The sequence below is a fragment of the Malaclemys terrapin genome, chromosome 1 (genome assembly GCF_027887155.1).
Source record: "Malaclemys terrapin pileata isolate rMalTer1 chromosome 1, rMalTer1.hap1, whole genome shotgun sequence".
Taxonomy (NCBI): domain Eukaryota; kingdom Metazoa; phylum Chordata; order Testudines; family Emydidae; genus Malaclemys; species Malaclemys terrapin.
Window position 1 is genome coordinate 205,637,210 of NC_071505.1, and position 26,871 is coordinate 205,664,080.

Here is a 26,871-nt window from a genome sequence, read left to right on the forward strand (position 1 = left end):
CATCCAACAAGTTAATTTATATTTATTTAAGATTTAGACCACTGGTGAAATTCATGGGCAGACAGAGGAAGGTGAAGAATTTAAAATATAAAAAAGACAAAAATCAAAGGGTGGAAGACATCTTACGAGAGAAATGATCAGGGTAATAATGAACACGTCTTAGTTTCATTTCTTTCTTTAATTTACTTTTTTGTTGTTTTGGAACTGGGGTCAGGTTGGAAAATAGGAACAAAATAGTGGTGGAAAGGAAGGAATGGGAAGAGGAACACTGGAAGGAAGGATGGAGTATAGGCAGTTTGAGTATAGAAATAAAGGGACAGGAACAGGTTGGGGCACACAGCCAGTCAGGAGATAGAAAATAATGTCCAGAGTAAAAAGCATTCTGTTGTCATCACTAGTGTCTACAGACATGAAGGTGCTTTACTCCCACCTGATTCTTCAGGCAGGGAAATGCCTATGGGGGTGATTGGAGTGTTGTTTCTCTGGCTGGGAGTGCCTCCACCAGGGAGGTTAACCCTGACAAAATAGCAATTCATAAGGCTCCAGGCAGAACCTTTCCTGTCATACTGCTGCTGCTCTTGGCTATTGCTGGGGCAAACTTGGCTGCTTTTGGGTGCTGGCTGTACCCCACAGGAGGTCTTGCTCTGCTTCCCCTTGGCCAAGAGTCAGTAAGGACCTTCAGGGTCCTGTTACCCCCTCTTCCCCTCCCCCCTCATAAAAGAGCAAATCATGCATTCCCTTTAAAATGTTCTCAGCTTAGAAGTCTGCTGGCAAACTGAAAGAGTGAAGCAGGGTGTGGGGGTTTCTGAGTGGACTCTTGATTGTTATGATGATTTAGGATAAAACACCTACTGTATCAAATACAGTGAATACTCAGTGAACTTCTGATGGGAGGTGTTAAAATGATTGCAAAATCAATTTGTAATGATGCAACACTTAAAATGCTACTGTTATAAGGAGGAAGTTTATTAATATGCCTCATTGACGTTGCCATTTCAAATATCCTTAGGAGTCATGAGAGCTTAAAAAAAAAAAAAAGGTAATATGGTATTATTCTATCTTGGATCCATGGCTAATGATAAATAAACTTGACAAGGTAGACTTCATGCTAAATGACAGTCCCAAAGTAGTTGCATATAAGGTGCTATATAATTAAAAATATTCTAACACAATTTGTTATGCACAGTACACAAGGTAATAAAATTAATGGATGCACTTCAGGTAATGATCTATGTCCTCTGGGTACAATATATTTATTCACTGAGTATATCGGGGTTGTTTAGAATATGAAATGTGAAAGGATTATAATTCATTAACCCTGAAATTTTAGCATATTAGCACTAAATGGGTTTTGTATTGCTCATTTTACATGGCTATCAAAATTTTGTATATGTAACTCCCAGAAAATAATAAGCGACAGGGAAATTGATGTTAACAATATGTATGAAAAGGTTTTAAACATTTGTAGACTGAAATGAAAAAACACCAATCGTAGAATCGTAGGACTGGAAGGGACCTCGAGAGATCATCTAGTCCAGTCCCCTGCAGTCATGGCAGGACTAACCATTATCTAGACCATCCCTGACAGGTGATTGTCTAACCTGCTCTTAAAAAAATCTCCAATGATGGAGATTAAACAACCTCCTACACAATTTATTCCAGTGCTTAACCACCCTGACAGGAAGTTTTTCCTAATGTCCAACCTAAACCGCCCTGGCCAATTGGGGCCCCCCGGAAAAATGGGTGCTCCATCAGAAGTCCAGAACCCTGGCAGAAACCATGGAGCGGGCAGGGGATGCCCCAGCACCCCGACCCTGGTCCCCGGCAGAAGGACTGGGCGGGTGGGGGAAGGGCAGGTGTAGGGCAGAGCCCCAGTGCCAGATTCCAGCTGCAGCCCTGGGACAGCAGGAGCTCTCACTTTGCTCTGGCCCCAGGGCTGGAGGAACTCTCACTCCCCACTGTAATCCCAGGGCTGTGGCGAGGGGACAGAGCTTCTCCAGTCTTGGGGCTGCAGTCGGGGGACAGAAAGGTGCAAATGGGGGGGCTGCAGTGGGGGGGAAGTAGAATGGGGTGGGACTGTGGGTGAAACGGGGGCCTTGGGTGGAACAGGAGTGGGGTCACAGGCGAAGGGGCAGAACACAGTGGAGCCAGGGGTGGGGCTGCAGATGGAAGGGGTGGAATGGGAGCAGGATCTTCTCTGGCCTAGAGCCCCAGAAGACCTTAATCCGCCTCTGCATTAAGTCACAGGAGAAGTCAAAGGATCTCTTTACTGGTCTGGGAACATGAATACATCAGACACAATGTTTGAACATAAGCTAATGGAACTTTACTAACTTGAGAATTTTCAGTGTATTTAAACAAGTTGAGAGGGATTGGGGACTCCAGGGGAGGAAAAGAGGTGGAAGGAGACCTTGGGAGGGATCTGCTGCAACCAGACACTAGCCTGGAATATACGACTCTCCAATCCTAGAAGAAAATATGACCAGGAAGAAAACGGTCAGTAAACCATAGATAGTCCAAGGCTGTAGCCCCCATGCAATCATAACTTTGGCCTGAAAGCCTACTTCAGTGTCAAATTCATAGCAGTTAGAAGACAAAGCTAGTAGTACCGTATTTTCCGGCGTATAAGACGACTGGGCGTATAAGACGACCCCCAACTTTTCCAGTTAAAATATAGAGTTTGGGATATACTCGCCGTATAAGACTACCCCTCTTCCAACGCACACCAAAAAAAATTAAAAAAACATCAGATTTGATTTCAATATGGTAATTTTAATTCAAATGCTTATGACATGCAGGTACTTAGCAGGAAAACTGTCACTTATAAACATAAGGCTGTTTGTCATCAAACATGTAAACATAAAACAGTGCAAGTGGATTAAACTTTTCCTAATTCACTCTAAAGCTGAAAGGAAGGATAAGACAATAAACCCATGGGAGCTGCCATGCTGTTTGTTTTCTAAGCGGTCAACCAAACTGGAACTGATGATGATAGGAGGAAGATAACAAACAAGAGAGAGAGAGCAAGTGCCGGGCAAGTCCCTGGCGAGTTAGCAACGCCCATCATAACTGCAAGCTACGGTATTTTTACAGGTTTTGCTGGCGTGACAGTTTCCCTTTAAAAGCCTTCAAAATCCTCCTGTTCGTCATCTGATATCATAAGTACATCAATGACATCTTGTGATACATTTGTAAGGCAGTCATCGTATGGATAGAATTCCGTATCAGATGGTGTGGTCTCAGCTTCGGCTTCCTCTTCATCTTGCCACAAGTAGTCGTCCCCCATACCATCTAATGAATTTGATATGCCACACTTCTTGAAAGACTTGATTACTGTTTCCGCATCAATATCATTCCAGGCTTTTATGACAAACTTGCACAAAACATCCAACTGTGGAGCACGGATGTTTCCTCCTTTTGTGAATGACTTTTCGCCGCTAACCATCCATTCATTCCACTGTTCTTGAATGCGATCTTTAAATGGCTTGTTTAGGCACACATCCAGTGGCTGTACCAACGATGTCAATCCTGCAGGAATAACTGCCGCATCTGTGTTTAGTCTTGCAAGTATTTGCTTGGTGCTGGGAGTTAAATGAGCCCTGAACATATCCCACACCAGTAGACTACATTTTTGAATAAGTCCACCTGGTCGCCTGCTCCATACATTATCAAGCCATAGCTTTACCCCTTCTTCATCCATCCAGCCTTTTTCATTCACATGTACAAAACAACCAACAGGGAACTTGAATTTCGGCATTGTTTTTCTTTTAAAAATAATCATTGGTCTCAGTTTGGCGCCATCAGCTGTGCATCCTAGTACCACTGTAAAACTGGACTTCTCATGTCCTGTTGTTTTAATTAAAATTGTTTTTTCACCTTTTTGATGGACAGTTTTATTTCCAACCATATCAAAATTCATTGGAGTTTCATCCATATTTCCAATACTACTTAACGCATAGCCATGTTTAGTGCGCTGTTGTATTACGTATCGATGGAAACTATTTACTTTGCTATCAAGATCTGCAGGTAATTTTGGGGCAATTTTCATCTTTTGCCTCAGTACCATATTATGCCTTCCCATGAATCTAGTACACCAGGATACAGTGGCCTTAAATCTGTTGCTGTGATCTGGGTTAGATTTGGCCCACTGAAGTGCAAACAAATGTATTTTATTTCGTGTCACTACATAACCGTTTTGGCGATGCTCATTCACCATGTCTGCTACATGTTTTTCGAGTTCTGGCCAATGTGGAGTGCCTCTTCTTAATGCACACTTACCCCTTGGCATACTCTTTAATGCTTTTTCATTTGCTTTCCAGTCCCGAACCATCTTTTCTGTTACTCCATATTGTCTTTCAGCAGCGCAGTTATTATGTTCCATGGCAAAGTTTACAACTTTAAGTTTGAAACTGGCTTCATATTTCTTTCTTCTTGCTGGTGGAGCCATGATGGGGTTTTGACTGTTGGACATTTGTATACTGTACTGTATGTACTGGTGCTATACTGTATGAACAGGTACAGATACTGGTGCTGTACTGTATGTGGTACCCAGTATACAACAACCAGCCAATCACGGCAAGCGATTGGCTGGTTGTTGTATACAAAGCCTGCTTGGATTGGTCAGCTCTCCCTGCCTGCCCAGCCCTCCCTGTCTCCAAGACTATCAGAGCGGTAGCGCAAACACGCCTCTTTCACCCGTCTGGCCCGCCCTTGTATCCTATTACCTCCTTCTCTGCCTCTCAGATCTCGCACATGCGCGCCTGCGCCGCTTCACTGCAGTCCTCAGGAGTGAGATCTGAGAGGCAGAGAAGGAGGTACGGTAATAGGATACAAGGGCGGGCCAGACAGGTGAAAGAGGCGTGTTTTTCTGGGCACAGCGCCGCTCTAGCTCTTTTTTCCATACCCCGGGCGTCCCGGACGCCTGCAGCTTGCTCCGCCCTTCACTTACACCTTCCCGGTGAGGCGCCCCCTCACCTCGTCATCGGGCGGGGATGCGGCCGCGGCCGTTTTTGAGCTCCCACCACCATATGCGGCGACCGCAGATTTTCCAGTCTGGCTCGGAAGTTTCAGCACCCGCCCTATAAGACGACATCCGGCGTATAAGACGACCCCCGACTTTTGAGAAGATTTTCCTGGGTTAAAAAGTAGTCTTATACGCCAGAAAATACAGTAAGTATTTTAAAATGACCACCTTACTTATCCCAAATGAAATCACAGGCAGTGTCCACAGGCCCAGGGGTAGTTAAGGATATAGAGTCAGGGACCTTGTACCTTCTTTTACGGTTTTCAGGCATTTTATGAATATATTGCTACTCAGAATGTATGTCCAAATCTACAGGCAGGACAGAACCAATTGTTGAAACAAACCATTCAGTTTAGTTGAGAATAGCAAAACATGTGCCTGCTACTATACTATTAGTGCACTTGCTTCTGCTACTGATGAGTTTGTGTCCATATGTTGATCATTTAATAAAAATCTCCATTCCAACTCCATGTACAGGATCATGCTACCACCTTGCACTTAGTCATATGCTAATTAAACATTAACATACCCTAAATGCAGTTGCATACCCACTAGTGCCAAAAATGCCAGGTCAAAAACATTGATGCATCTTGTTCCAGAAATGTACTCAATGGATTTACCTCTCCTGCCTTCTCTCCCTCATGTGCCCCACAGGAAACATGTTCAGAGTTACTGTTTGGCATACCCCAAAGTGCAGCTTGCCATCCTCATGCTCCCTCAAACTCTTCTCTCCCTGTCTGCTCCCTCTCCCAAACACCAGCCTTTATCTTGTAATGTATGTTTCTGAGTGGACTGTACCACAACAGTGACTATAGTAGGAAGAGAGCCTGAGACATAAGCTCTTGTATCAGAGGCCTGGGCTAAAGTAGTCAAATTAAGTTGTGAGCAAGAGGCAAGCCCTACTCACAGAATCTGGCAAGAACAGGGTTGATACTGCAGAAACACATTCCTAAGTAGTGCCAGGCACAAGAATATACATGCAAACACATTCTAGAAAGGTGGTACCAGAACATTCCCCAAAGTTAACAGGAACACACTTACCCATCTTAAGGATAAGGTCAGCATGATAGCATGATGGATAGATATGTTTTGATTGAACCTAGAGGTACAAGGCAATGGGTGGCACCCTGATACATCAGGGGAAATACATAACTTGTTTGTATTGGTGTATAAAGATGTATCTCAGAGGGAGTGTCTTTGGCCAGCTGAGGGGGCAATGGAAAGTCCCAACATTCACTGAGCAGCGTCCATTGTTGTGGGCACACGTGCTAGTATAACTGTAGACATTGATCCAGGGAGCTAGGACTGCGCTTCATTGAACATAAACCTGGCTGGGTGCCTTTGTACCTTAACAGATCTTGTGGACATTGAGCAGTTTGCTTGAGGTGTGCCAGCTTGAGCTGTGCCTGCTGTCTGCACAGAGCTGGGACAGCACGCAGGGAGAACACACACATGCAGCCAAACATCTAACCACAGTGATCACTTTTGAATTGGAGTGCTGACCAAGCAATGTAGGGCTGCATGGCATCTTCTTACACCTATAACTCCTGGCTTGTTTTTCAAAATCATGCAACATTTGCTTGGGGGTAAGGGAAGAGGGAGCATACCAGCAGTAGAAAGAGGCATTTCCTGTGGCACTGCTGTGCTCCAGCTACTTTCAATTGGTGGACAACCACTTTCCAAGTGGCATGCAATACAACAGCCCAGAGTTGGCTCCAGCATAGAGCATGCCTGAGAACCAGGCAGCTGCACACAGACACTGAGCAGCATGACAGAGAATCTGGCCCAAAATATTGTTGAACAGAAAAGTTTAAGTCCTAAGAAATTTTAACAAGATTTGTAAAGTGTTTTTGTGTATTCCTAAGAATACACAGAAACCTTTTTAGAACAGAAGATCTCTGTAAATTATTATCAATTTGCATTGTAGTAGTGACTGGTGCCCCCAACCATGGATCGGGACCCCATTGTGCTAGGAACTGTACAAATGTATCTCAACAATTTAATATTCTATGAATGAATTTACATACTTGCCTTCAGATATCTGAATTATTTTGTAACCATAATGAGGGAATTTTTGCGTGGCGGAAGGGGTGGAATGCAGCATTATTATATCTTATATTTCTCTTCGAAATAAAAAGATTGACATACTCCAGATGTACCAAAGCCCACACAGGCTTGGAGAAACAAGCTATTGCTTTGAGAGAGATAGTTACATTGATGTTTAGGTTTGAGGCTTCTGTCTTATTGATGTATAGCCTTTGTGTTAGGAAAGATCAGGGGAAAAAAGTTATTTTATGATTTTGATGAGCTGAAGGCTTTTGTTTCTGCAGAGTTGGCCCATAGGAATAGTGATGAGGTTGTTATTAAAGATGTGCTCTCAAGCTCATTGGTACTACAATTTCATTAACTCTGAATTCATTATTTGTAGTATTTCTATATTTATAATTACAAATCATGCCAGCAAGAAGTAATATGACTGTTCACATTAGAGCTTTTCTCCATCTGATATCTGTATAGTATCTGATATTATAGCCTCCTGATATCTGTAGTAAATATGAGCTACTCAAATTAATGATATTACTCTGATTAGTTTTGAATTTATGCCTACAGTGCCAAATTTCAGAATAATTATAAATTGTGCTAGGGAAAACCCCTTCATTTTACTTTTGATTCCTATTTTGTTCAGTGTGAAATCCCGGGGCTGAGCTCTTTTACTGCATCACTGCTCCAAGTAATTTTATTGCAATTGCTAAACTAAGTGTTTTTGCTTAATATGCCTTGTTTCAATAATGATGAATGATGAATTTATGTGTAGTATGTAATATAGATGCTAGCCATGGAATTTTCAAATACACAAAGTTACTTAGGAACCTAAATCCCATAAACTTTAAATTGGACTTTTGCTCCTAAACCATTTGGACACTTAGAAAAGCCATCCCTAGGTATTAAAATGTAATTTCAATCCAGACAAAGTTTTCCAAAATGTAAGTTTAAGGCATTTTATTATTTCTCATAGTAGCTTTAATTATTTCCGTGTGCTGTATCTCCTCTTTCTACTTTATTCCTATTATGGAACTATAATCTATTATGATTCATTCCCATAGTAACAGCAATATCTTGACAGCAATTTACAATAGATTTTAAATGCTCTCTCCACTAATATGACATCCATATATTTATATACAGAAACTGAGTTGTTAAATTCTTTTTCAGCTTCTTTTTTGTGACTTAAAGATAAATAAGTATTGAAGTTTTTTTTCTTCTTTTCTTTCTAGAGGGTCTTAATGCTGACAACATCAAACAAGCCTCAGAGCAGTTGAACAGTCGCTGGATTGAGTTCTGTCAGTTGCTGAGTGAGAGACTGGCGTGGCTGGAGTACCAAAATAACATCATTGCCTTCTACTCCCAGCTGCAGCAACTGGAGCAGACAGCAATTACTGCTGAAAACTGGCTGAAAACACAACCTACACCAGCAGCAGATCCTGCTACAGTAAAAATACAGTTAGAAAAGTGCAAGGTTAGAGACTCTTTTCCAACCCTTTCATTATTATGCTCGATGTGTATTGCTACATTTTGACAGATGATGGCTGCCAGTTTTTCATTATGAGAGTGGAAAATAGTCTTTATATCTTTCAAAACTAGGTATTGTCAATACCTGGTCCATGAACGGTAGCAATGATGAGTGTAAAAGGGCAGGAGGACACAGTGTGTGGGTATTAAAATTAAACATTTAGTTCTTTTCAGCAAATAACTAATGCTTGTTCTACTGTACTTTTAATTGATGTTGGATTGTTATAGCTATATGACCAGAACATTATGCAATATCTTAAAACCACTGTAGGGAAGCACTTAATTTACACATTAATGTTTGGTCAGTAAAAATAAGTGCCTGTTAAGACTTGAAAAGTCAGCTCCTCCTTGTTGTTTTTGCTGATTTCCTTGGGTAATTTAATGGTTGTGTTATACTTTGCTAGTTTGTCCTCTGATTGCAACCCTTCTGGGATTTGGACTTTTGATACAAGTTTAGCACACCTTAATTAGGTCCCGAAGAAGCAGATCACTTATACACGTTTAAGTGCTTTGCTGAATAAGGGCCTTATTTTGTAGAGCATTATGCATACTTATGGAAAATACTGATAGTAGCAATCTGAAGGTTGTATTTTTACATATGAGTTCATGACATAATTTTAAAGTGACATATTTAGTATTGATATGCGTATACAAGGAATTTCATAGAGCCACCTTCTACTCCTGCTATATCTAGCAGGATTTCAGTTTTGCTAACATATGGTTAGTTTATGTCCTGTGTGCCATTGAGCTATCCTAGAGTTCCCAAGAGTAATTGAGCCAGACTCAAGAAGAGTTCCCAAGCAGTATTTCCAGTGAGTGTAGTGTATCACAGTGAAGCTTGTCCCTTTTTATGGTCCTGTACAACTCTGTAGGTGGGGATGCTAAAATCATGTCATGATCATTACCCTTGCCCTGCTGGTCTCTTTCTGGCAACTGGCACCAATAGGGACCATAGAAGGGAGCACAAAGGATATGCTGATTTAGGATTTTGGACAGCTCTTGTTCATGGGCACAAGTGTGGAGAGCTCCTTACACAAAATCTGGATGCAGACCTGAAATTTCCAACTTGAGTCTATCGCTACTTTCTAGGGAAGCTCAGCCAATACCAAGATATTTTCTCTACTCTTATACAGACACCTGCAGTAGTCACCTTTAAAAAGTGAATAATCATCAACAGTTACATTTCATAACATGTCAAATTGCACAGTTATTTCTTATTCTCGGTATAAGAAAGTAGTTTCATATCTGATGCCACAAATGAGTAACTGTTGTTACATTTTACTTTTTATGGTGACCACTCTTCAGTGAAGATTGAAGGACTTCACTGAGCATATTAGAATTTGACTGGACAAAACATTGGTGATTTACACAGTAAAGAACAATCCTAATCTGGCAGTAAGGTGAACTATGTAAACTAGTACTTTAATTCTTCTCCATCACCATTTTCTGTTTCAGGAATTAGGAATATCTGATGTTCTCTTGCCCTCTTTTATTCCATAAAAACAGTGGTGATCTGATGAAGAATTGCTTGTAGGATGATTTTATTCAGGAATGTTTGTCTTCACCATACAGGATGAAGTCTCCCGGTTGTCAGCCCTTCAGCCTAAAATTGTGCAGCTAAAGCTTCAAAGTAAAGCACTGAAAGAAAAAGAGCAAGGACCAATGTTCCTTGATGCAGACCTTGTAGCTTTTACTAACCACTTCAAACAAGTTTTTGCTGATGTACAGGCCAGAGAGAAACAGCTACAGACCAGTAAGTGTTGTTCATGGCTAGAAATTACTGTACCCAAGAAATTTTTTTTGAAACAGAATTTATTTTAATTTGCTTCTTTCTACCCAATGTTGCTCTACAAAAGAGAAGTGAGTTGTGGTGGTCTATTTGCTGTAACTGTTTCAGAAATATCTATTAATCAGTTTAGTGCATGTTTAATAATGTGGACACATGAGAAATTAAAGGTTTACTTGCAATCACAGCTCACACTCAGAATTGCCCTATCAAACAGCATTCCCAGGATAGCACACATATGGCCAGTACTTCCCAGCAACACCAAACAGCCTTGATATAACTGTCCAGTTAAACCAGGTTTACTTCTGTTGGGTGCCACTGAAGAAATGCAAAGCAGATAGATTGTACCAGTGAATCTAGCCTACAGAATTGTATAGTGCAGGTGGCTAACCCTGGGAGAGACAAAACAACAGTAGTGGCTTCACTGCTATATTTGAATCCCATCATTTACCTGAGAGTCATTGAGATATTCTTATGTGAATTGTAAAGAAAGATTTTGAAATTAATCTTGAATATTGTGGAGATAAGTCATAGTATAGCTATCAAAGAGCACTGAAAAAATATGTAAGCCAAAATTTGGAGAACCACCCATTCATTAAGTGTTTGGTTTTGCAACTTTTTTACTCATGTTGGAAATCACTTACTCAACACGTACTCCCAGTGATGTTAATGAGACTACTAGTGTGTGTAAGTGGTCACCAACATTTGCATAATCGAAGCCTTACATTTACTGTCCCAAGTTCTGGTTTAGCTTTTTCAATACTCAGATACTACTTGAAAATCTGGCTTATTTTCCCTTTGTTCATATTTTAATGGGGGGCCTTATAGGAATCTGTTTTCTGGAAAGGCAATGCACATAAGGAAGCAAACATGCAGTTGCTTGCAGGGCTTAGTGAGGCTTCAGGCGGGATAGGAGCTGTGAGAGTGAAGAACTAGAGACAGTAGAGACGTACATCTGCATAAATATTGCTCAATTGATAAATCAACTGTGATGATACTTGGGTAATGAACAACAGAAAGGCATACAGAGAATGAACGAAAATATATATTTGTAGCCAAAACATCTTTTTAGACTGAGAGCACCCCTTTTACTCCTGTATGAAGACGATGCATTATTGATACTCTGAGATATAATAATAATAATACATTAGAAAATATGTTAAGTTGGGATTGACAACAATAAAAGAAAAGAAAATACAAATAGGCCTAAGTCTCAACACTGAGACATTTTTTTTCATTTTATTACATTGGCCTGCCACTGTGGAGCTAAAACACTGAATAGCAGAGTTGTAAGATCTGGGTTTGTGCTTAGGTTTCAAATTTGCTTTCCAAATTAACTCTTGATAAGATAGAGTGGCCATCAAAAACATGCAACATCTTTACGAAAAAATATACTTCTATTTCTGTAAATTTCCTTGTTCACAGTGAAAGAAGATATTTAGTATTTAATGCTTTTCCAGTGCAACCAAAATCTGAATTACATACCCCAAACCAAACCCCTTTATCCTAACCTACCTCATTGTACACTTTGGAAGAATTCAGATCTTGGTCCAAACTTCGCAGCTCAAGCAAATCTCTCCTGATTTTTGGAGGAGAGAGGAATGGGTTTTTATATCCTGCTCTGCTCCAAAAATCCATTTGATCCAACTCATTCTATACTGATCATTTTATGTCCGTATGTATGTGCATTTTCCTGTATTTCCCTAAATGATTGGCTGAAACAGCATTGTGATTCTGCAGTGATGGTTCATTAGACACTAATTTATTAATTAGATTAGATTCAAGATGGGACTCGGTGATAACATGGTGTAGTAGATTAGGCAGGCAGCTAGGAGATGGCTCTGGTCTCAATTCTGTCACTGACTTGCTCTGTGGCCTTGAGCAAGTCACCTAAACTCTCCAGGATTCATTTTCACTCTCTCTAAAATGGGGATTAAAGTACTTATCTACCGATGTACCAACCGCAATGGGGTGTTATGGAAAATAATTAGCTAATGGATGTAAAGTGTAAAGTTACAGATGCTAAGTTCTATATATGCCAAGTACTATTATTCATCACGTGCTCAGATGCATCAAATTTTCAAAACCCAGAAAGGCTTACACCACAGACACCCCATTTAAAAATTTGTGTAAGGAAGCTTTATACTATTTAAATTCGAAAAAAAGTATATAATAAACACATTTGTTCACAAATGACTTTCCCAAGGACAAACAGTGGCAGAACTGGGAACAGAACCTAGGTAATCATGAATCTTAATTTATATAATCATACGCATATATGATTGCTCATGTTTTTTTCCACTATTTACCACTTTTGAATTAAATCTGCTTTTTCAAAAGTAGGAAAATATTATGCCACTATTAAAAATTGACTTTACTCCTGATTAAAGATATCAAGTATTCCAGTAATAATCAGTAATGTGTGCATACACACACAGAGAGTTCATACATTTTCTTTATTCTGTATAACAGAAAATGTCTGCATTTCATTGGAAGATTAGATATTTACACCTTTGTATGCATAAATTCTTTCTGGTTAATTTCTTTTGTAGATTAAATTTTCTGAGTTGTGAATAGCCTTTGGCAGCCCTAGCAGCAGCAGTGCTTGTGTCTTCTCTTTATTTGATTAGTATCCCAAATGTGATAAACAAGGCATTGTTTGATTCAACATTAGGTTTTGTTAAATTCCTTTGTCTCTTGGTGGCTGAGGACCACTATGTTTTGGAGAGAGCAGAAATCTTTATTTTCCAGGTGGTTATTTTTTGGGTGGGGGGTATCTCATTTTAGGAGACATTCTTCCCCATGTTCTGTTGGTTTTCTAAAACCCTATGAGCAATTTATTCCCTATGTATTGGGTTCAGTGAATTTGTTATCAGTAAGCTATATAAAGCAATATTTATTTCATGTTCAAACAACTGAATTTCTCTTTAGATTAGCTTTCCCCTATCTATAATTTCTTTAAAATCTGTTCTGTTTGTGTAGGAAAGAAGTGTGTCCTCCTAGGATTTTTTTTTTTTCATGAGAATATCTGGAAAGATTTCAGTGGATTTCAAATCTGTTCAATTTTTTAGGTTTTTGTTAATTATAATTCTTTACAATTAAATGTGTCGTCTTAGAACATTGGTATTTAGAAAAAGTAAAGAGCAGCCGTATGCAACAGTTTAGACCCAAGAGTTGAAAAGAATATCATTTCCACCTGATATTGGAGGGTCAGTTTGGATATGTGTAATATAATTACCATTTGTTACCCATTGAACAAAAAAACTTCAGAAACAGACTTCAAAGAGAAACAGCAGAACTAAAATTCATTTGCAAATTCAACACCATTAATCTGGGTTTGAATAGGGACTGGGAGTGGCTGGCTCACTACAGAAGCAGCTTTTCCTCTCCTGGAATTGACACCTCCTCATCTATTATTGGGAGTGGACTACATCCACCCTGATTGAATTGGCCCTGTCAACACTGGTTCTCCACTTGTGAAGTAACTCCCTGCTCTCCATGTGTCAGTATATAATGCCTGCATCTGTAACTTTCACTCTATGCATCCGAAGAAGTGAGGTTTTTACTCACGAAAGCTCATGCCCAAATAAATCTGTTAGTCTTTAAGGTGCCACCAGACTCCTTGTTGTTTTTGTAGATACAGACTAACACGGCTACCCCCTGATAATTACCCATTGGGTACTTGGCCAAGATACTGGTTTATGTGGAGGGTAATTTGCAGCTAGTTTCATTATTATCTTGCTCAAGAATGAGAGGTTGGACAGGGAGATCTGCTTATCTTGAGATGTACAAGATTTGTTTAGTCAAGAGAGGAGGTGTCTTGGGAATAGTCTGACTATTTAATGCTTTTAGGGTGGTTGACAGGTTCCCTTAATCCAAGTTGGTTGACAGATTCTGACAGCAGGGGAGCTAAAATACTCCCTGGTATCTTTCATCAGCCGTGATTGGCATAGATCTGAATCACAGGTCCTAACTGATTCTTTCCAGTGCTTCCTGAACGTCTTGCTCTGTGACTGCTGAATTTTTTGATGGGGCATTTTTCCCAACCTGGTCTCAGTATACTGCTGTCTAAACAGGGCATCGTAGCGACAGGTGGTTTTTGGTGAGAAATGTGTCAGTTGTTCCACACATTGAGGGGAGCTTCTCTCTGGGGTGGCATAGGAGAAGGTGATCTGCATTGACAAAGTGATTCATGGCTCAGAAAAGTTCTTCATGATGGCATTTAGCATGTGGGATGGAATCAGAGAAGAATTTCAGCTTGGAGGAGGCAATGGTAAGGTTACGTTCCTGACATTCCTTTTTGTGGTCTCCTCCACTTCACAAATACAGTGCTCATTCATTGCTCCTTCCTACCTATAGTGATCCCACTTTGGAACGTGGGTTTGTAGAAATGTCCTTGTGAGGTTCCAACCATAATTCCATCAGGAATTTTCACGTCAAATCTATTCAATTTACAATTCAAAAAGATACTTTTTCTAAGTGACCGACCTGCAAACCCAGCCTGAAATTTGAAAGTTAAAGTGGTTTGTTTCTGGGTTAGTTACACTTGTTAACCTGGGAAATGTTAAGAAAAATATCCTTACCCTACACAGACCACTGTCTGTACCAAACTAGGTACAGGTTAAAACATAGTCATCCAAGTGGGAAGAACATGATCTGTACCTGTAAACTCAAGGACCCAGCTAAATTCCATAGTATCCTCAAAGAATCCATACCAAACAGAAGAGCCTAGGAAAAATCTGGTGAGACGCACCAAAGTAGCAACTGAGATTCTTGTAACCAGATCTTATATAAAGTTCTGTTGCTGATGCATGGGACAGAATAGAATCTATTCGATTCCTCCATAGCTACATTGTATCCACAATGCTAATAGCAGTAACAAGCGGTAAAAATGCTTGTTTGAACAGAGATATGTCTGTACTCAGGGTACAGAATTATTGAGTACTAATGATAACACTCAGATCACACTTTTCAGCCATAGATCTAAAAAAGTGCCAGCTCTGCACTGATATTTTTTCAAAGTAGAACCGCACTAAAAAAAAAAAATACACTCCTCCCCACACACATCTGATGGTTGGTTTGGCAATGTACAAAAAAAAAGGTTAAAACGAAAATCTGAAAGCGAGTCTCAAATCTGTTTTTTTTTTCCCCCCATAAGCAAGTGGCTCATTCATACCATGGTATGGTACCTTTGTTAGATAAATTGCAAATGAAGGGCCATATAGTTAATTTTGATGATGGATCTTTTTAGTAGCGTGCATGTTACCCTTTCTTCTTCCTATCCTTTTCAAAAGAAATTTTTTGGAATGTTTTCACTTCCTTAGTCATTTTGAGCTGATTTGCTTTCTTCCCTCTACCCGCACCTCCCACCATATCCTTTTTCAAGATATTCCACCATTTTCCCTGGTAGCCAGTGTGAATCCAGTAACTTCAACAACTGCTGTATCCAAGAGTTCATGCAACTGGCGATCTCAGTATAGCTCCCCAAGACTATGCAAAACACAGTCACCACAATAAGCTCAACATTTTGGTTTTCCTTCTTTCATGTTTTTCTTTATTTAAAGAATATTTTAAACCTTGAACGTTTCACATAGTCTTGCATAAGATTCTGTAATTTAGAGATTGAATTTGCACAAAATGACACAGAATCCTATGATAAATATTGGTTTTTTTCAGAATTGTGTATTTAAAAATAAAGTCCTGTGTCTTATGAATCATACACATGCACATTATATTTGAGTCCCCAAGCAGATATAGGCTATGCATTATTTTTAAAAACACTTCTTTTTCTTCAATTAATATAAAATATTCCTTTGAATTGGCTTTTTGGAGGGTTTTTTCGCTAGTTTTTTATATATATATATATAATATTAATTCTGCTTCCCAAGATGTCATCTGTGGTTAAACAGAGTTTAATAAGCAGCACAGATGTAATTTCATTTTTATTAGGCTATAGACTTTCTCATATTAGTGTTTCCCCTTTAAAAAAGAAACAAGTTATCTATAGAATTAATCTTTATTGGATATTGGTCTTTCCTGTATGTCCAATTTATTTTCCCTTCCTACCTTCCCCCTCCCTCAATGATAAATGAAAATTAAAATTTATGAGGGGGGAATGCATGTAATATCATCTAATAAAACAATTGAATCATTTTTTATTATTTTGGTTCATTAATTCTTGGAAGCCTGGTAAAACCCTGCCTGTACCATTTCTTTTAACAAGAAGATAAATCAGAGAAAAGGAATTATTAAAGCACTTTCAGAGCATTGACGATGTTCCCTGACAATATTATGGAAGATTCTAAAAGGTTGCACTTTGATGGTTTCTGATGACATGGACGAAAAACGGGGCGGGGGAACCCACAGCTCTTATCAGTATAAGAAGAAAAGCAGAAAAGCTTCTCAAAGGTTGGACTTTGATTATCAGCATCACGGATAAGTACTACAAAATAAGTGAAAGGAAGAAAGTATGTTCCTAGGAAAGGAGTTGAGAAAAGTATGACAGGTTTCAGAGTAGCAGCCATGTTAGTCTGTATCCGCAAAAAGAACAGGAGTACTTGTGGCACCTTAGAGACTAACAAATTTATTAGAGCATAAGCTTTCGTGGGCAGTAGCAGTAAGGTGCCACAAGTACTCCTGTTCTTTTTGAGAAAAGTATAGTAGTTCATATGATTTAAAAAAAAATAGGTGATCAGTCATGGTTGCTATTTTATGCCTTTTTTAGTGCAGATTTATGAGATTCAAGCTAGTTCATTCATTGCAGGAAACAATTGTATCAGTTGAAATGATTCCATTGATTCAAATTTGCTGCCTGTCTTCTACTGTAACAATGAGCTGATGAATGGTGAATTTACCCTGATTATAGGGGGAACGAGTAGATAGGGTGTGTGTATGGAGAATGTACGCTGGCTTGACTGAGACTGGAATAAAATCTCTTGTACTTAATTTCAGGTGGTGGAAAAGAAATCTGTTCAATAAGTATATGGGGGGAAAGGGAGAAGAACTGTTTTCAAATGTTGCAGTATTTTTCTGCTTGCTAAAAATAAATAGATGGCTATTTTTGTCTTAATGAATTTCTCAGTCTGAGCTCACTCTTGTCCTTTCTCTTGGTATTTTTACAGCCCTCATTGCCACTGAGTGCTTTGATGAATTGGGGCCCCAACTGATTTTCCCCATGCTAATGCAGGAAATCTGTGGCAAAACTGGAAATTGATTACCCAAATCCTTGTCCCATGTCTTAACCAAAAGGACCATCCATCGTTGGTTTGCCACAAAGTAAAAATGTAGATATAATATTTCCCAGGAATTTAAGAAATCAAAGTAAAATATCACTGTATATATATTGACCAAAAATGAAGTCCTAGATCAAGTCCACTGTAGGTGGCGTCTGATAAGGCTTTGTATAAATGGGGTGTTTCTATTTTTAAAATGTCAGGCCCAAAATTTGGGTTCACAGAGATTGTTCCACTTTTAAAGAAAGGGATAAAGCTTTTCTTCAACTAAACAAATAGTTTTTGGTATTTCTTATCGAAAGGAAATTTTGTGAACATTTCAGTTATATTCAGTGATTGCCTAAAAATAAACCAAATTGCCTATTAAAATTAAGGGTAATCTGCTCAGGACACATAGGTGAATGAAAAACAGGTACAGTGATGGAGTTAATCATCAGGGCAGAACTTTATTAACTTAACAATGGGGAGGAGCACTGTCTGCACACCCTCTTCCATAAATCTAGCATTTAATTGAGTCTAGTTTGGCATTACAGCACACACACTATATAATAACTTTGAGTGGAGGCTCCGCCTAACCCCTAGGACACAGCTCGCTTCTGAACCCTCATACCTTCTCATTTGTGAGAAGGGTTAGAGGGTATTCAGAGGGACTTCAGTCTGTGAAGTCTTCAGGTCTGCCCTTCTCCTTAAAGGCAAAAGGTCCCCCAGCCATGTTCCAGCTCTCATTTACCTCAGGAATCTGGTTCTGTCACTGTTATCTGCTTGGGCCTCCAGCGGCAAGTCCTAGAATCCGCCTAGCATTAAAATTCCTACTCTTCATTATTTTGACTTAAACTTTGCTTCCTCAAGGCTGGAAGAAAGGTGGAAAAAAACCTCTGGGAATTCCTGCCAATTTGGTCCAACAGGAAAAAATTCCTTCCTGATCCCAAAATAGGTTATTGGTCAGACCCACAACACTCTGGGAATGCAGCTGACTATCAGGGAGGTTGAGCAGGGCAGTAATAGTGGCAAAATGGCCCCCAGATACCTGGAAGGACTTTGACTCTCATGGCCCCTTCCTCTCCCCAAATGAATCAAGTCTCTTAATTCCCCAGTCCTGGCTGGCCAATAACTGGTAGAGAAGCCCCACTCCCAGGCACTCTCCTATGTCCACTATGAGGCCCAAGAGCTCAGTTTCTACATGACTGGGCATAAGCTCTCCCCTCTATCTCCCAGGAGTTGGTCATCACCAGCTGGTCTGACCAAAATTCCCCTTGCTGAGATGGGAAGGGGCATTTGTATCTTAGGAAATAATACAACATTTTTCTACTACTGTGGGAGGAACTGCCTTCTAATATCTGAGGCTGAGGTTCATTAACTTACATTCTTCCTTCTGGGTAATGTTTCATTAGGGTCCTGTCACTAGATTCTACTGCAGAAATACTCTGTCTTCCTGACTTCTGTCCATGTGGTTTTTATGACGGAGTCCAGAACTCATACTTGGGCACATCTATATCTGTGTTTATTATGTGGGCTTTAATCCACATATTGATGGTATTGACTCCTGGAATTGCAGTGTCCTGCAACTGAGAAGATATAGCTATAGATATATAAAAAAATGTAATATTTACATATTTATCTCTGTTTGCCATTTTGTCATGGTCATGAGGTGGGTCCTGGCTGGAATGCCCCCTGTGGCATGCTTGGGGCACAACAGTGTGCTTGCCACAGTTTTCCCCTTTATTCACCTATGCAAAGTAGTGTTGTCGCCTTCAACAGCAAATTCAAGCCCATTTTAAATGCCACAGTCCACACTAAAGTCCACTTTGTAGTAAAAACAGTTCCTGTTCAACCCCAAAGTAAAGCAAGGTTACACTATGCAGCAATTTTTCAATCTTATTCAAAGGTCACCATTCCCAGGTCACCCACTCAACAGTCATTAGTCACTCGCTAACAGTTCCTTTAGCTCCTGGTCCAGGACCTCACACTCCAGGTCTTCTACCTGAGAGTTCCAAGACCCACTTCTCTCTGCAACTCTTCTCCCGCAGCCCCAGGTCAGATCTCCTGTGACAGATCGCCCCTGCAGTGTTTCTCTCGGACAGGCCTCTTTCCCTGTAAGCGTGCCTGCTCCTGGGATCCACCCTCCAGCATCAAGCCTCTTGTTATGGGCTCAGCGTCTCCTAACCAGGCTCGTTCTTCCCCTTCCTCATAGAGGCCTGTGTACAAGCTGTCCTTTTACTCTGCAGTGGTTCCTCAGCCCTGGTCAATCCTTCCCATCAGCTTTTGCTTTTCCCAGTGGCTCGGTATACCAGCTGTCCACCTCTGCTTCTTTTGCTGCTGCTCCTCCCAGTTCTGCCCCTCCCACCCCCATCTCTCCTTTCCTCTTCAGGCAGCTCTTACCTGCCCTTCTTCCTCTCTGTATCAGTGATTTCAAGTAGCTCTGGCTTGCCAGGTTTCTCTCCCCTCAGTTGCAATGAGTCACAGGTGCACTGGCCCTGCTCCCTCTTGAAGGGCCAGTGTCACTCTGTGGTAGCCATCATGACAGCAGGTGTTTGGTAGAGCACTACAAAATCCTGAATATTGCAATGATTTCCTGACAACAAACATGCAATCACAAGGGAGTCTGTCTTCTAAGAGGAGTGCTCCTGCACCACCTCCTTCAGCTAATATTAAAAGTGTAATTGTTGCAGTTGCCTGGTACACCAAAAACTTAGCATGCCTGTAATGTGCCAGGTGTATCACAACTCACAGGCAAGCACAGTAGGTGCTTCAGCAGGTAGGTCTTGTAGGTACTAGCCTTGGTGGGTCACAGTAACCACTGAAACATGGCTAAGATAAAGGCCATTTTATTAGGGCTGGCAGAAAAGGGAAAGTTTACAGATACTGGAGGCACAGAGCCTTAAAAGATACAGTTCAACTGAGCAATAGCAGTTCTTGTTTAGACCCCTGGGAGAGTCCATTCTAGAGCCAGGTCTCTTCAGCCTAGTGCCTGGGGTCACCTCTCCAGTCCAGTCTATTCGAGCACATAGGAGCTAACAGAGTTCCAGGCACAGTTAGTGTCTCTTATTGTGCCCTCCCTGCCCAGCAATTTGCTTCTTCCCCATAAGTCCCATAGATGCCTGTACCCAATTGTGATGTCTGGCAGTCACAGCCTGTTCTTCTTTGAGTGCTTGTTCACGTCGATTCCAATCAGGTGTGCATGTGCTGCATGCATGGTTGTCAGAAAGTTTTCCCTTAGCAGCTCCCATTGGGTTGGCTGTGGAGCTCCCTGGAGTGGTGCATTCATGGCGCTCAATATATGACCCACAAGGGCAGTGCCAGGTGAAGGAGTTTGAACCACCCTCCACCCCAGACACTTTTGAAGCCTCCAGAGACTTAATTGAAACAACGGCTTCACACCCCCAGCTCTGAGGAACAAGCCTCCAGTACCGATATGTCCGGTACCGTCTAGAGGCAAGCTAGCTCACAGTCCCTGGCTTGGCACCATCCGTGGCACCGCTCTCAGTCGCTATCACTGTGACACTGCTCCCCGGCACCATGCTCCATAAAAGCATCTTCAGCACTGGCGCGACGTTCCCCCTCTCCAGCACTAAGGGTGGACTAGCACTGATCCCAGGCACTGAGAGAGGACTGGCACCGACACAGAGGACCTGCATCGCATCCTCGATCATTGGCACCAATCTAGGACACCAGATTCCCAGTGCCGGTCTTCTGCAAGGTCGACCTGGCACCAGTCTCCTGCGCAGGGCCCTTTGGCACCACTTTGGTCATCGTGATCAGGGTCTGCTTCCTCGGACTCTGACGGTGACTCATCGTATTCCAGGCTTAGTCAGCACAGGTCTCAGAGATGGCGAAGGGAGGCGCAGCTGACCTGGCAGCCACAGTGGCAGCCCCAGGCACAATAGCCCTTTTGGACTCCCTGGACTTCCCATCAAGCCCAGGGCTCCCTTTCAAGGGGTTCATGGTCGGTTACCTCAGATCACCGACTGTGTCACTCTGCCAGGAACAGGCCTACACCTCAGAGATCCGATGCCACCCTGTCCCAGCTGCCCCCTCAGGCTCAGGTCACTGCCGAGGCTACTCCGACACAGTACCAGCCACAGGGTCAGGCTACAGCCACCACAGGGGTAGGCACTGACCAGGAGGAGGTCAGGGAGCCGGAGGGACAGGAGGATCCAATACCTCCTCAGGCTACCTCATCGTCTTCTCCTGACAAGGCTGTGGCAGGGGCTTCAGCTTCAGACCCTCTGCCGATTGATCACAGGGCACATCAGGACCTTCTGAGGCGGACTGCCCGCAACATGGGGTTGCAAGTGGAAGAAGTGATTGAGGCCGAGGACCCCATGGTGGACATTCTTACTCCTGAAGGTCCATCGTGGGTAGTTCTGCCATTGATCAAGACAGTTCATACCGACACCAAGACTCTGGGGCAGTCTTCTGATGATTCTGCTGACTGCACGGGGTGTGGAATGCAAATACTTTGTCCCTTCCAAGGGCTACAAATATCTTTCTCACACCCACAGCCATGCTTTCTGGTCATGTTGGCAGTCAATGAGAAAGAGTGACAGAGACAGCCCCCAAATCTAAAGAGGCCTTATTGGAAATCCTGGGAGGTGGGTGGGTGCAAGCCTGCCCACATCTAAAAGCCCCTCTCCCAGCCTTGCAGGAGGGACCACTGAACCCAGGAACCAACTGAATACGGGGGACAGCTAATAAATAACAGGAGTAGGAGTGAAGGTCACAGGTTCAAAACTAGGGATCCAGAGAACCCTGGACAGCACCCACTTCTCCTCAAAGCTGTCTAGTGAGCCAGCAGACACCGCCCAGAGGAACTCTTCCGGGATGCATGAAACCAGGGAGGAGCAGAAATAGGCCCCACAGTCGCAGAGCACTCCCTCGTCTAGCATCCTCCTCCTGATGTTGAAGGTGGCCCCTTTGGTGAGAACTAGGAGGAGGTCGATGATGAGGCCACGGACAGGGTGTGAGAATATAAATAAGTGCAGCCAGAACCTAAACGGGCGGTTCTGGAGGAATCGGAAAAGGAGCTGCAACCTGGCGCATTCAAGAGAAGCATGTGCCAGGTTCTCCCTCATGCCGCAGAAGGGTCAGGTGTTGGGGATGGGGGTGAACCATTCCAGGTACACACCCGTGCTCATAGCTCCATGAAGGAGCCACCAACAGATATCTCCAGCAGGCTGTGGGACCAGGGTGGACTAGAGGCTGGCCCACCAGGGTTCCTCACCCTCCACAGGTGGTAGATAGTCCCACCATTTGGTATCAGGGCGGGACACGAGGGTGAGGAAGTGAAACATGTGGAACATGAGCGTGTATAGTTGTTTCCTTGGCACGATTCAGAAGTGAACCAGCTGCAGGGCATGCAGCTGGCTCGGATTGTGGAAAGGAGGGGGCCAGAAGGGCTTGCGGGACAGGGGCCCGATGAAAAGGTCCGGAGGGCCTGGGGTCAGGGGTGGACGGAGGCAAAAAGGATGGACCTTTTTGGTAGGATGGTCTATGCCACTAGGGGCCTTCAGCTGAGGATAGCTAACCAGCAAGCTATCCTCAGCAGATACAACTTCAACTTATGGGCTTCCATGTTCAAGTTTAAAGAGCTGATCCCTGTGGACTCTAGGGCTGAATTCTCCACCATTGTGGAGGAAGGGAAGGCGGTGGCATAGACCTCACTGCAGGCATTCCTAGACTCTGTGGACTTGGCCATCTGTATCCTCTCCTCAGGCACAGCCATGAGGAGGATATCATGGCTTCAGGTGTCCGGGCTACCCCCGGAGTTGCAGCAAACCCGGCAGGACTTTCCCTTTGAGGGTGCCAAGCTGTTCTCCGAACAGACTGACTCCAAGCTGCATAGCTTGAAAGATTCCAGGGTGACAATGAAGTCATTGGGAATGCACATGCTGGCAATCCAACGCAAGCACTTCAAGCTCCAACTGTAACAACAAAGCCCATATCCTCCTCATCCAAGACAGGATTTCTATAGATGAAGGGGCAGGAATAGGGTGACCAGATCACTGACAGGAAATATCGGGATGCGGGAGGGGAGGGGGTGGAGAATATCAGGACGCGTGGGGGGGGCGGAGCCAAAAAAAAAAGTTAAAAAAAAAAAGAAGCTGTTTTGCAGGTGCCGGCTGTTCCGTGGCCGCTGTGCGCCCCCCCCCCCCCCGGGCACATGCGGCATGTCCCGCTGGCCCGCGGGGAAGGAGCCATCCTGCCTCTTTCCTCCCCCCTATGTCAGGAAAACCTCCAGCTATGGGAGTTCTGCATAAGAACATAAGAATGGCCATACTGGGTCAGACCAAAGGTCCATCCTGCCCAGTATCCTGTCTACTGACTGTAAACAATGCCAGGTGTCCCAGAGGGAGTGAACCTAACAGGTAATGATCAAGTGATTTCTCTCCTGCAATCCATCTCCACCCTCTGACAAACAGAGGATAGGGACACCATTCCTTACCCATCCTGGCTAATAGCCATTAATGGATTTAACCTCCATGAATTTTTCTAGTTCTCTTTTAAACCCTTTTATAGTACTAGCCTTCACAACCTCTTCAGGCAAGGAGTTCCACAGGTTGATTGTGTGCTGTGTGAAGAACAACTTCCTTTTATTTGTTTTAAACCTGCTGCCCATTAATTTCATTTGGTGGCCCCTAGTTCTTATGTTATGGGAACAAGTAAATAACCTTTCCTTATTCACTTTCTTCACGCCATGATTTTATATACCTCTATCATATCTCCCCTTAGTCTCCTCTTTTCCAAACTGAAAAGTCCTAGCCTCTTTAATCTCTCCTCATATGGGACCGGTTCCAAACCCCTAGTTATTTTAGTTACCCTTCTCTGAACCTTTTCTAATGCCAGTATATCTTTTTTGAGATGAGGAGACCACATCTGTATGCAGTATTCAAGATGTGGGTGTACCATGGAGGGCAGTAAGGGCAATAAGATATTCTCTGTCTTATTCTCTATCCCTTTTTGAATGATTCCTAATGACTCCATTCACCTGGAGGTGTCCTATCTCCCAGGAGTGCAGAACGAGCTAGCAGATCACCTCAGCAGATTATTCTCCAATCACAAGTGGTCCATCCGTCCAGATATCCTTAATTCCATCTTCCAAAGGTGGGGGTTTCCCAAGGTCGATCTCTTTGCCACCCAGAGCAACAGGAAGTGCCCAATGTTCTGCTCCTTCCAGAAACACAGCCCAGGTTCAATCACAGATGCGTTCCTGCTACCCTGGGGAGACTGCCTCATGTTTGCCTTTCCACCGGTCCCACTCATGCACAAGGTGCTGCTCAAGATACACAGGGATAAAGTGGAGATAATTCTGCTGACCCCAGCATGGCCCTGCAACACTGGTATACCACGCTTCTTCTGGACACTCAGATCGTGCTTCCAATCTGATCACTCAGGACCACGGTCGCCTCCGCCACCCAGACTTCCAGTCCCTCCACCTCACGGCCTGGAAGCTTCATGGTTAAACCCCATGAAGCTCCTATGCTAGGAGTCAGTAAGGGAGGTTCTACTTGGCAGCAGGAAACCATCCACCTGGTGGAAGAGTTGCTGGTGGGCCCAGCAACACCGCTCCACACACTGCAGGTGTCCATACCACTCATCCTGGAGTACCTTATACATCTCAAACAGCGAGGCCTAGCAGTGTCATCCATCAAGGTGCACCTAGCTGCTGGGGCCTTCCATCTGGGAGGGTCTGGATGTATTCGCTAACCCCATGGTAAGGCGTTTCCTCAAGGGCCTGGAACATCTATTTTCACAGATTAGACAACCTGTTCCCACATGGGACCTTAACCTGGTCCTCTCCAGGCTAATGGGGCCCTTTTGAACCCTGGCAACTTTTACCCTGCTCTATTTGTTGTGGAAGGTGGCTTTACTGGTCACCACCACATCAGCCAGGCGGGTGTCTGAGTTAAAGGCTCTGACCTCCGACCCACCCTATACGGTCTTCCACAAGGACAAGGTGCAGCTCAGGCATCACCCAGTCTTCATTCCTAGGGTAGTGTCATAATTCTACACTAGTCAAGACATTTTTCTACCTGTCTTCTACCCTAAGCCTCTCACCAGTATCCAAGAGCAGAGGCTGCACTCACTGGATGTTCGGAGACCGCTAGCATTCTACATCGAGCGCACTAGGCCATTCAGGAAGTCGAACCAGCTGTTTGTGGCGGTGGCAGACCGGATGAAAGGACTCCTGGTCTCATCTCAAAGAATATCTTTCTGGATCACAGCCTGCATTTGCACATGTTATGAGCTGGCCAAGGTCCCAGCCACAACTCTTATGGCACATTCCACAAGGGCACAAGCCTTGTCAGCTGCATTCCTGGCCCAGGTCCCTATACAAGAGATCTGCAGGGCAGCAGCTTGGTCATCGGTGCATACATTTACCTCTCACTATGCTATCACCCGATACACCAGAGAAGATGCAGCATTCAGCAGGGCGGTACTCCAATCAGTGATTCCTTAACTTTGACTCCACCTCTGGTTTAGGGCTTGGGTGTCACCTGATTGGAATCAATGTGAACAAGCACTTGAAAAAGAAAAAACGGTTACTCACCTTCTCATAACTGTTCTTCGAGATGTGTGGGAGCTGACCTTATCTGTGAAAACCAAAACAAAAAAAAGCATTGAATACTTCAGCTTTTTCCACATCATCTGTCACTAGGTTGCCTCCCCTATTCATTAAGGGTCCCATACTTTCCCTGACCTTTTTCTTGTTGCTAACATACCTGTAGAAGCCGTTCTTGTTACCCTTCACATCCCTTGCTAGCTGCAATTCCAGTTGTGTTTTGGCCTTCCTGATTACACCCTTGCATGCTTGAGCAATATTTTTATACTTCTCCCTAATCATCTGACCAAGTTTCCTCCTCTTGTAAGCTTCCTTTTTGTGTTTAAGCTCACTGAAGATTTCACTGTTAAGCCAAGATGGTTGCCTGCCATATTTGCTATTCTTTCTCCACATCGGGATGGTTTGTTCCTGCACCCTCAATAAGGCTTCTTTATAATACATCCAGCTTTCCTGGACTCCTTTCCCCCTCATATTAGCCTCCCAGGGGATCCTGCCCATCAATTCCCTAAGGGAGTCATAGTCTCCCTTTCTGAAGTCCAGGGTCCGTATTTTGCTACTCTCCTTTCTTCCTTGTGTCAGGATACTGAACTCAACCATCTCATGGTTTCTGCTGCCCAGGTTGCCACCCACTTCTACTTCCCCTACCAATTCTTCCCTGTTTGTAAGCAGCAGGGCAAGAGGAGAATGGCCCCTGGTTGGT

General features: G+C 43.0%; 1 protein-coding gene across 9 annotated transcripts in view; it reads left to right on the plus strand.

The window, feature by feature from the left end:
* The window catches only part of DMD (dystrophin), a 2,004,766-nt gene that overhangs the window by 820,098 nt on the left and 1,157,797 nt on the right, over positions 1 to 26,871 (plus strand). For all 9 annotated transcript variants that reach the window (XM_054005916.1, XM_054005912.1, XM_054005914.1 and 6 more), the window contains 2 exons: positions 8,299 to 8,540; positions 10,166 to 10,346. In XM_054005916.1, coding sequence (XP_053861891.1) covers positions 8,299 to 8,540; positions 10,166 to 10,346 — 423 coding nt within the window. The remainder of the gene's footprint in view (positions 1 to 8,298; positions 8,541 to 10,165; positions 10,347 to 26,871) is intronic.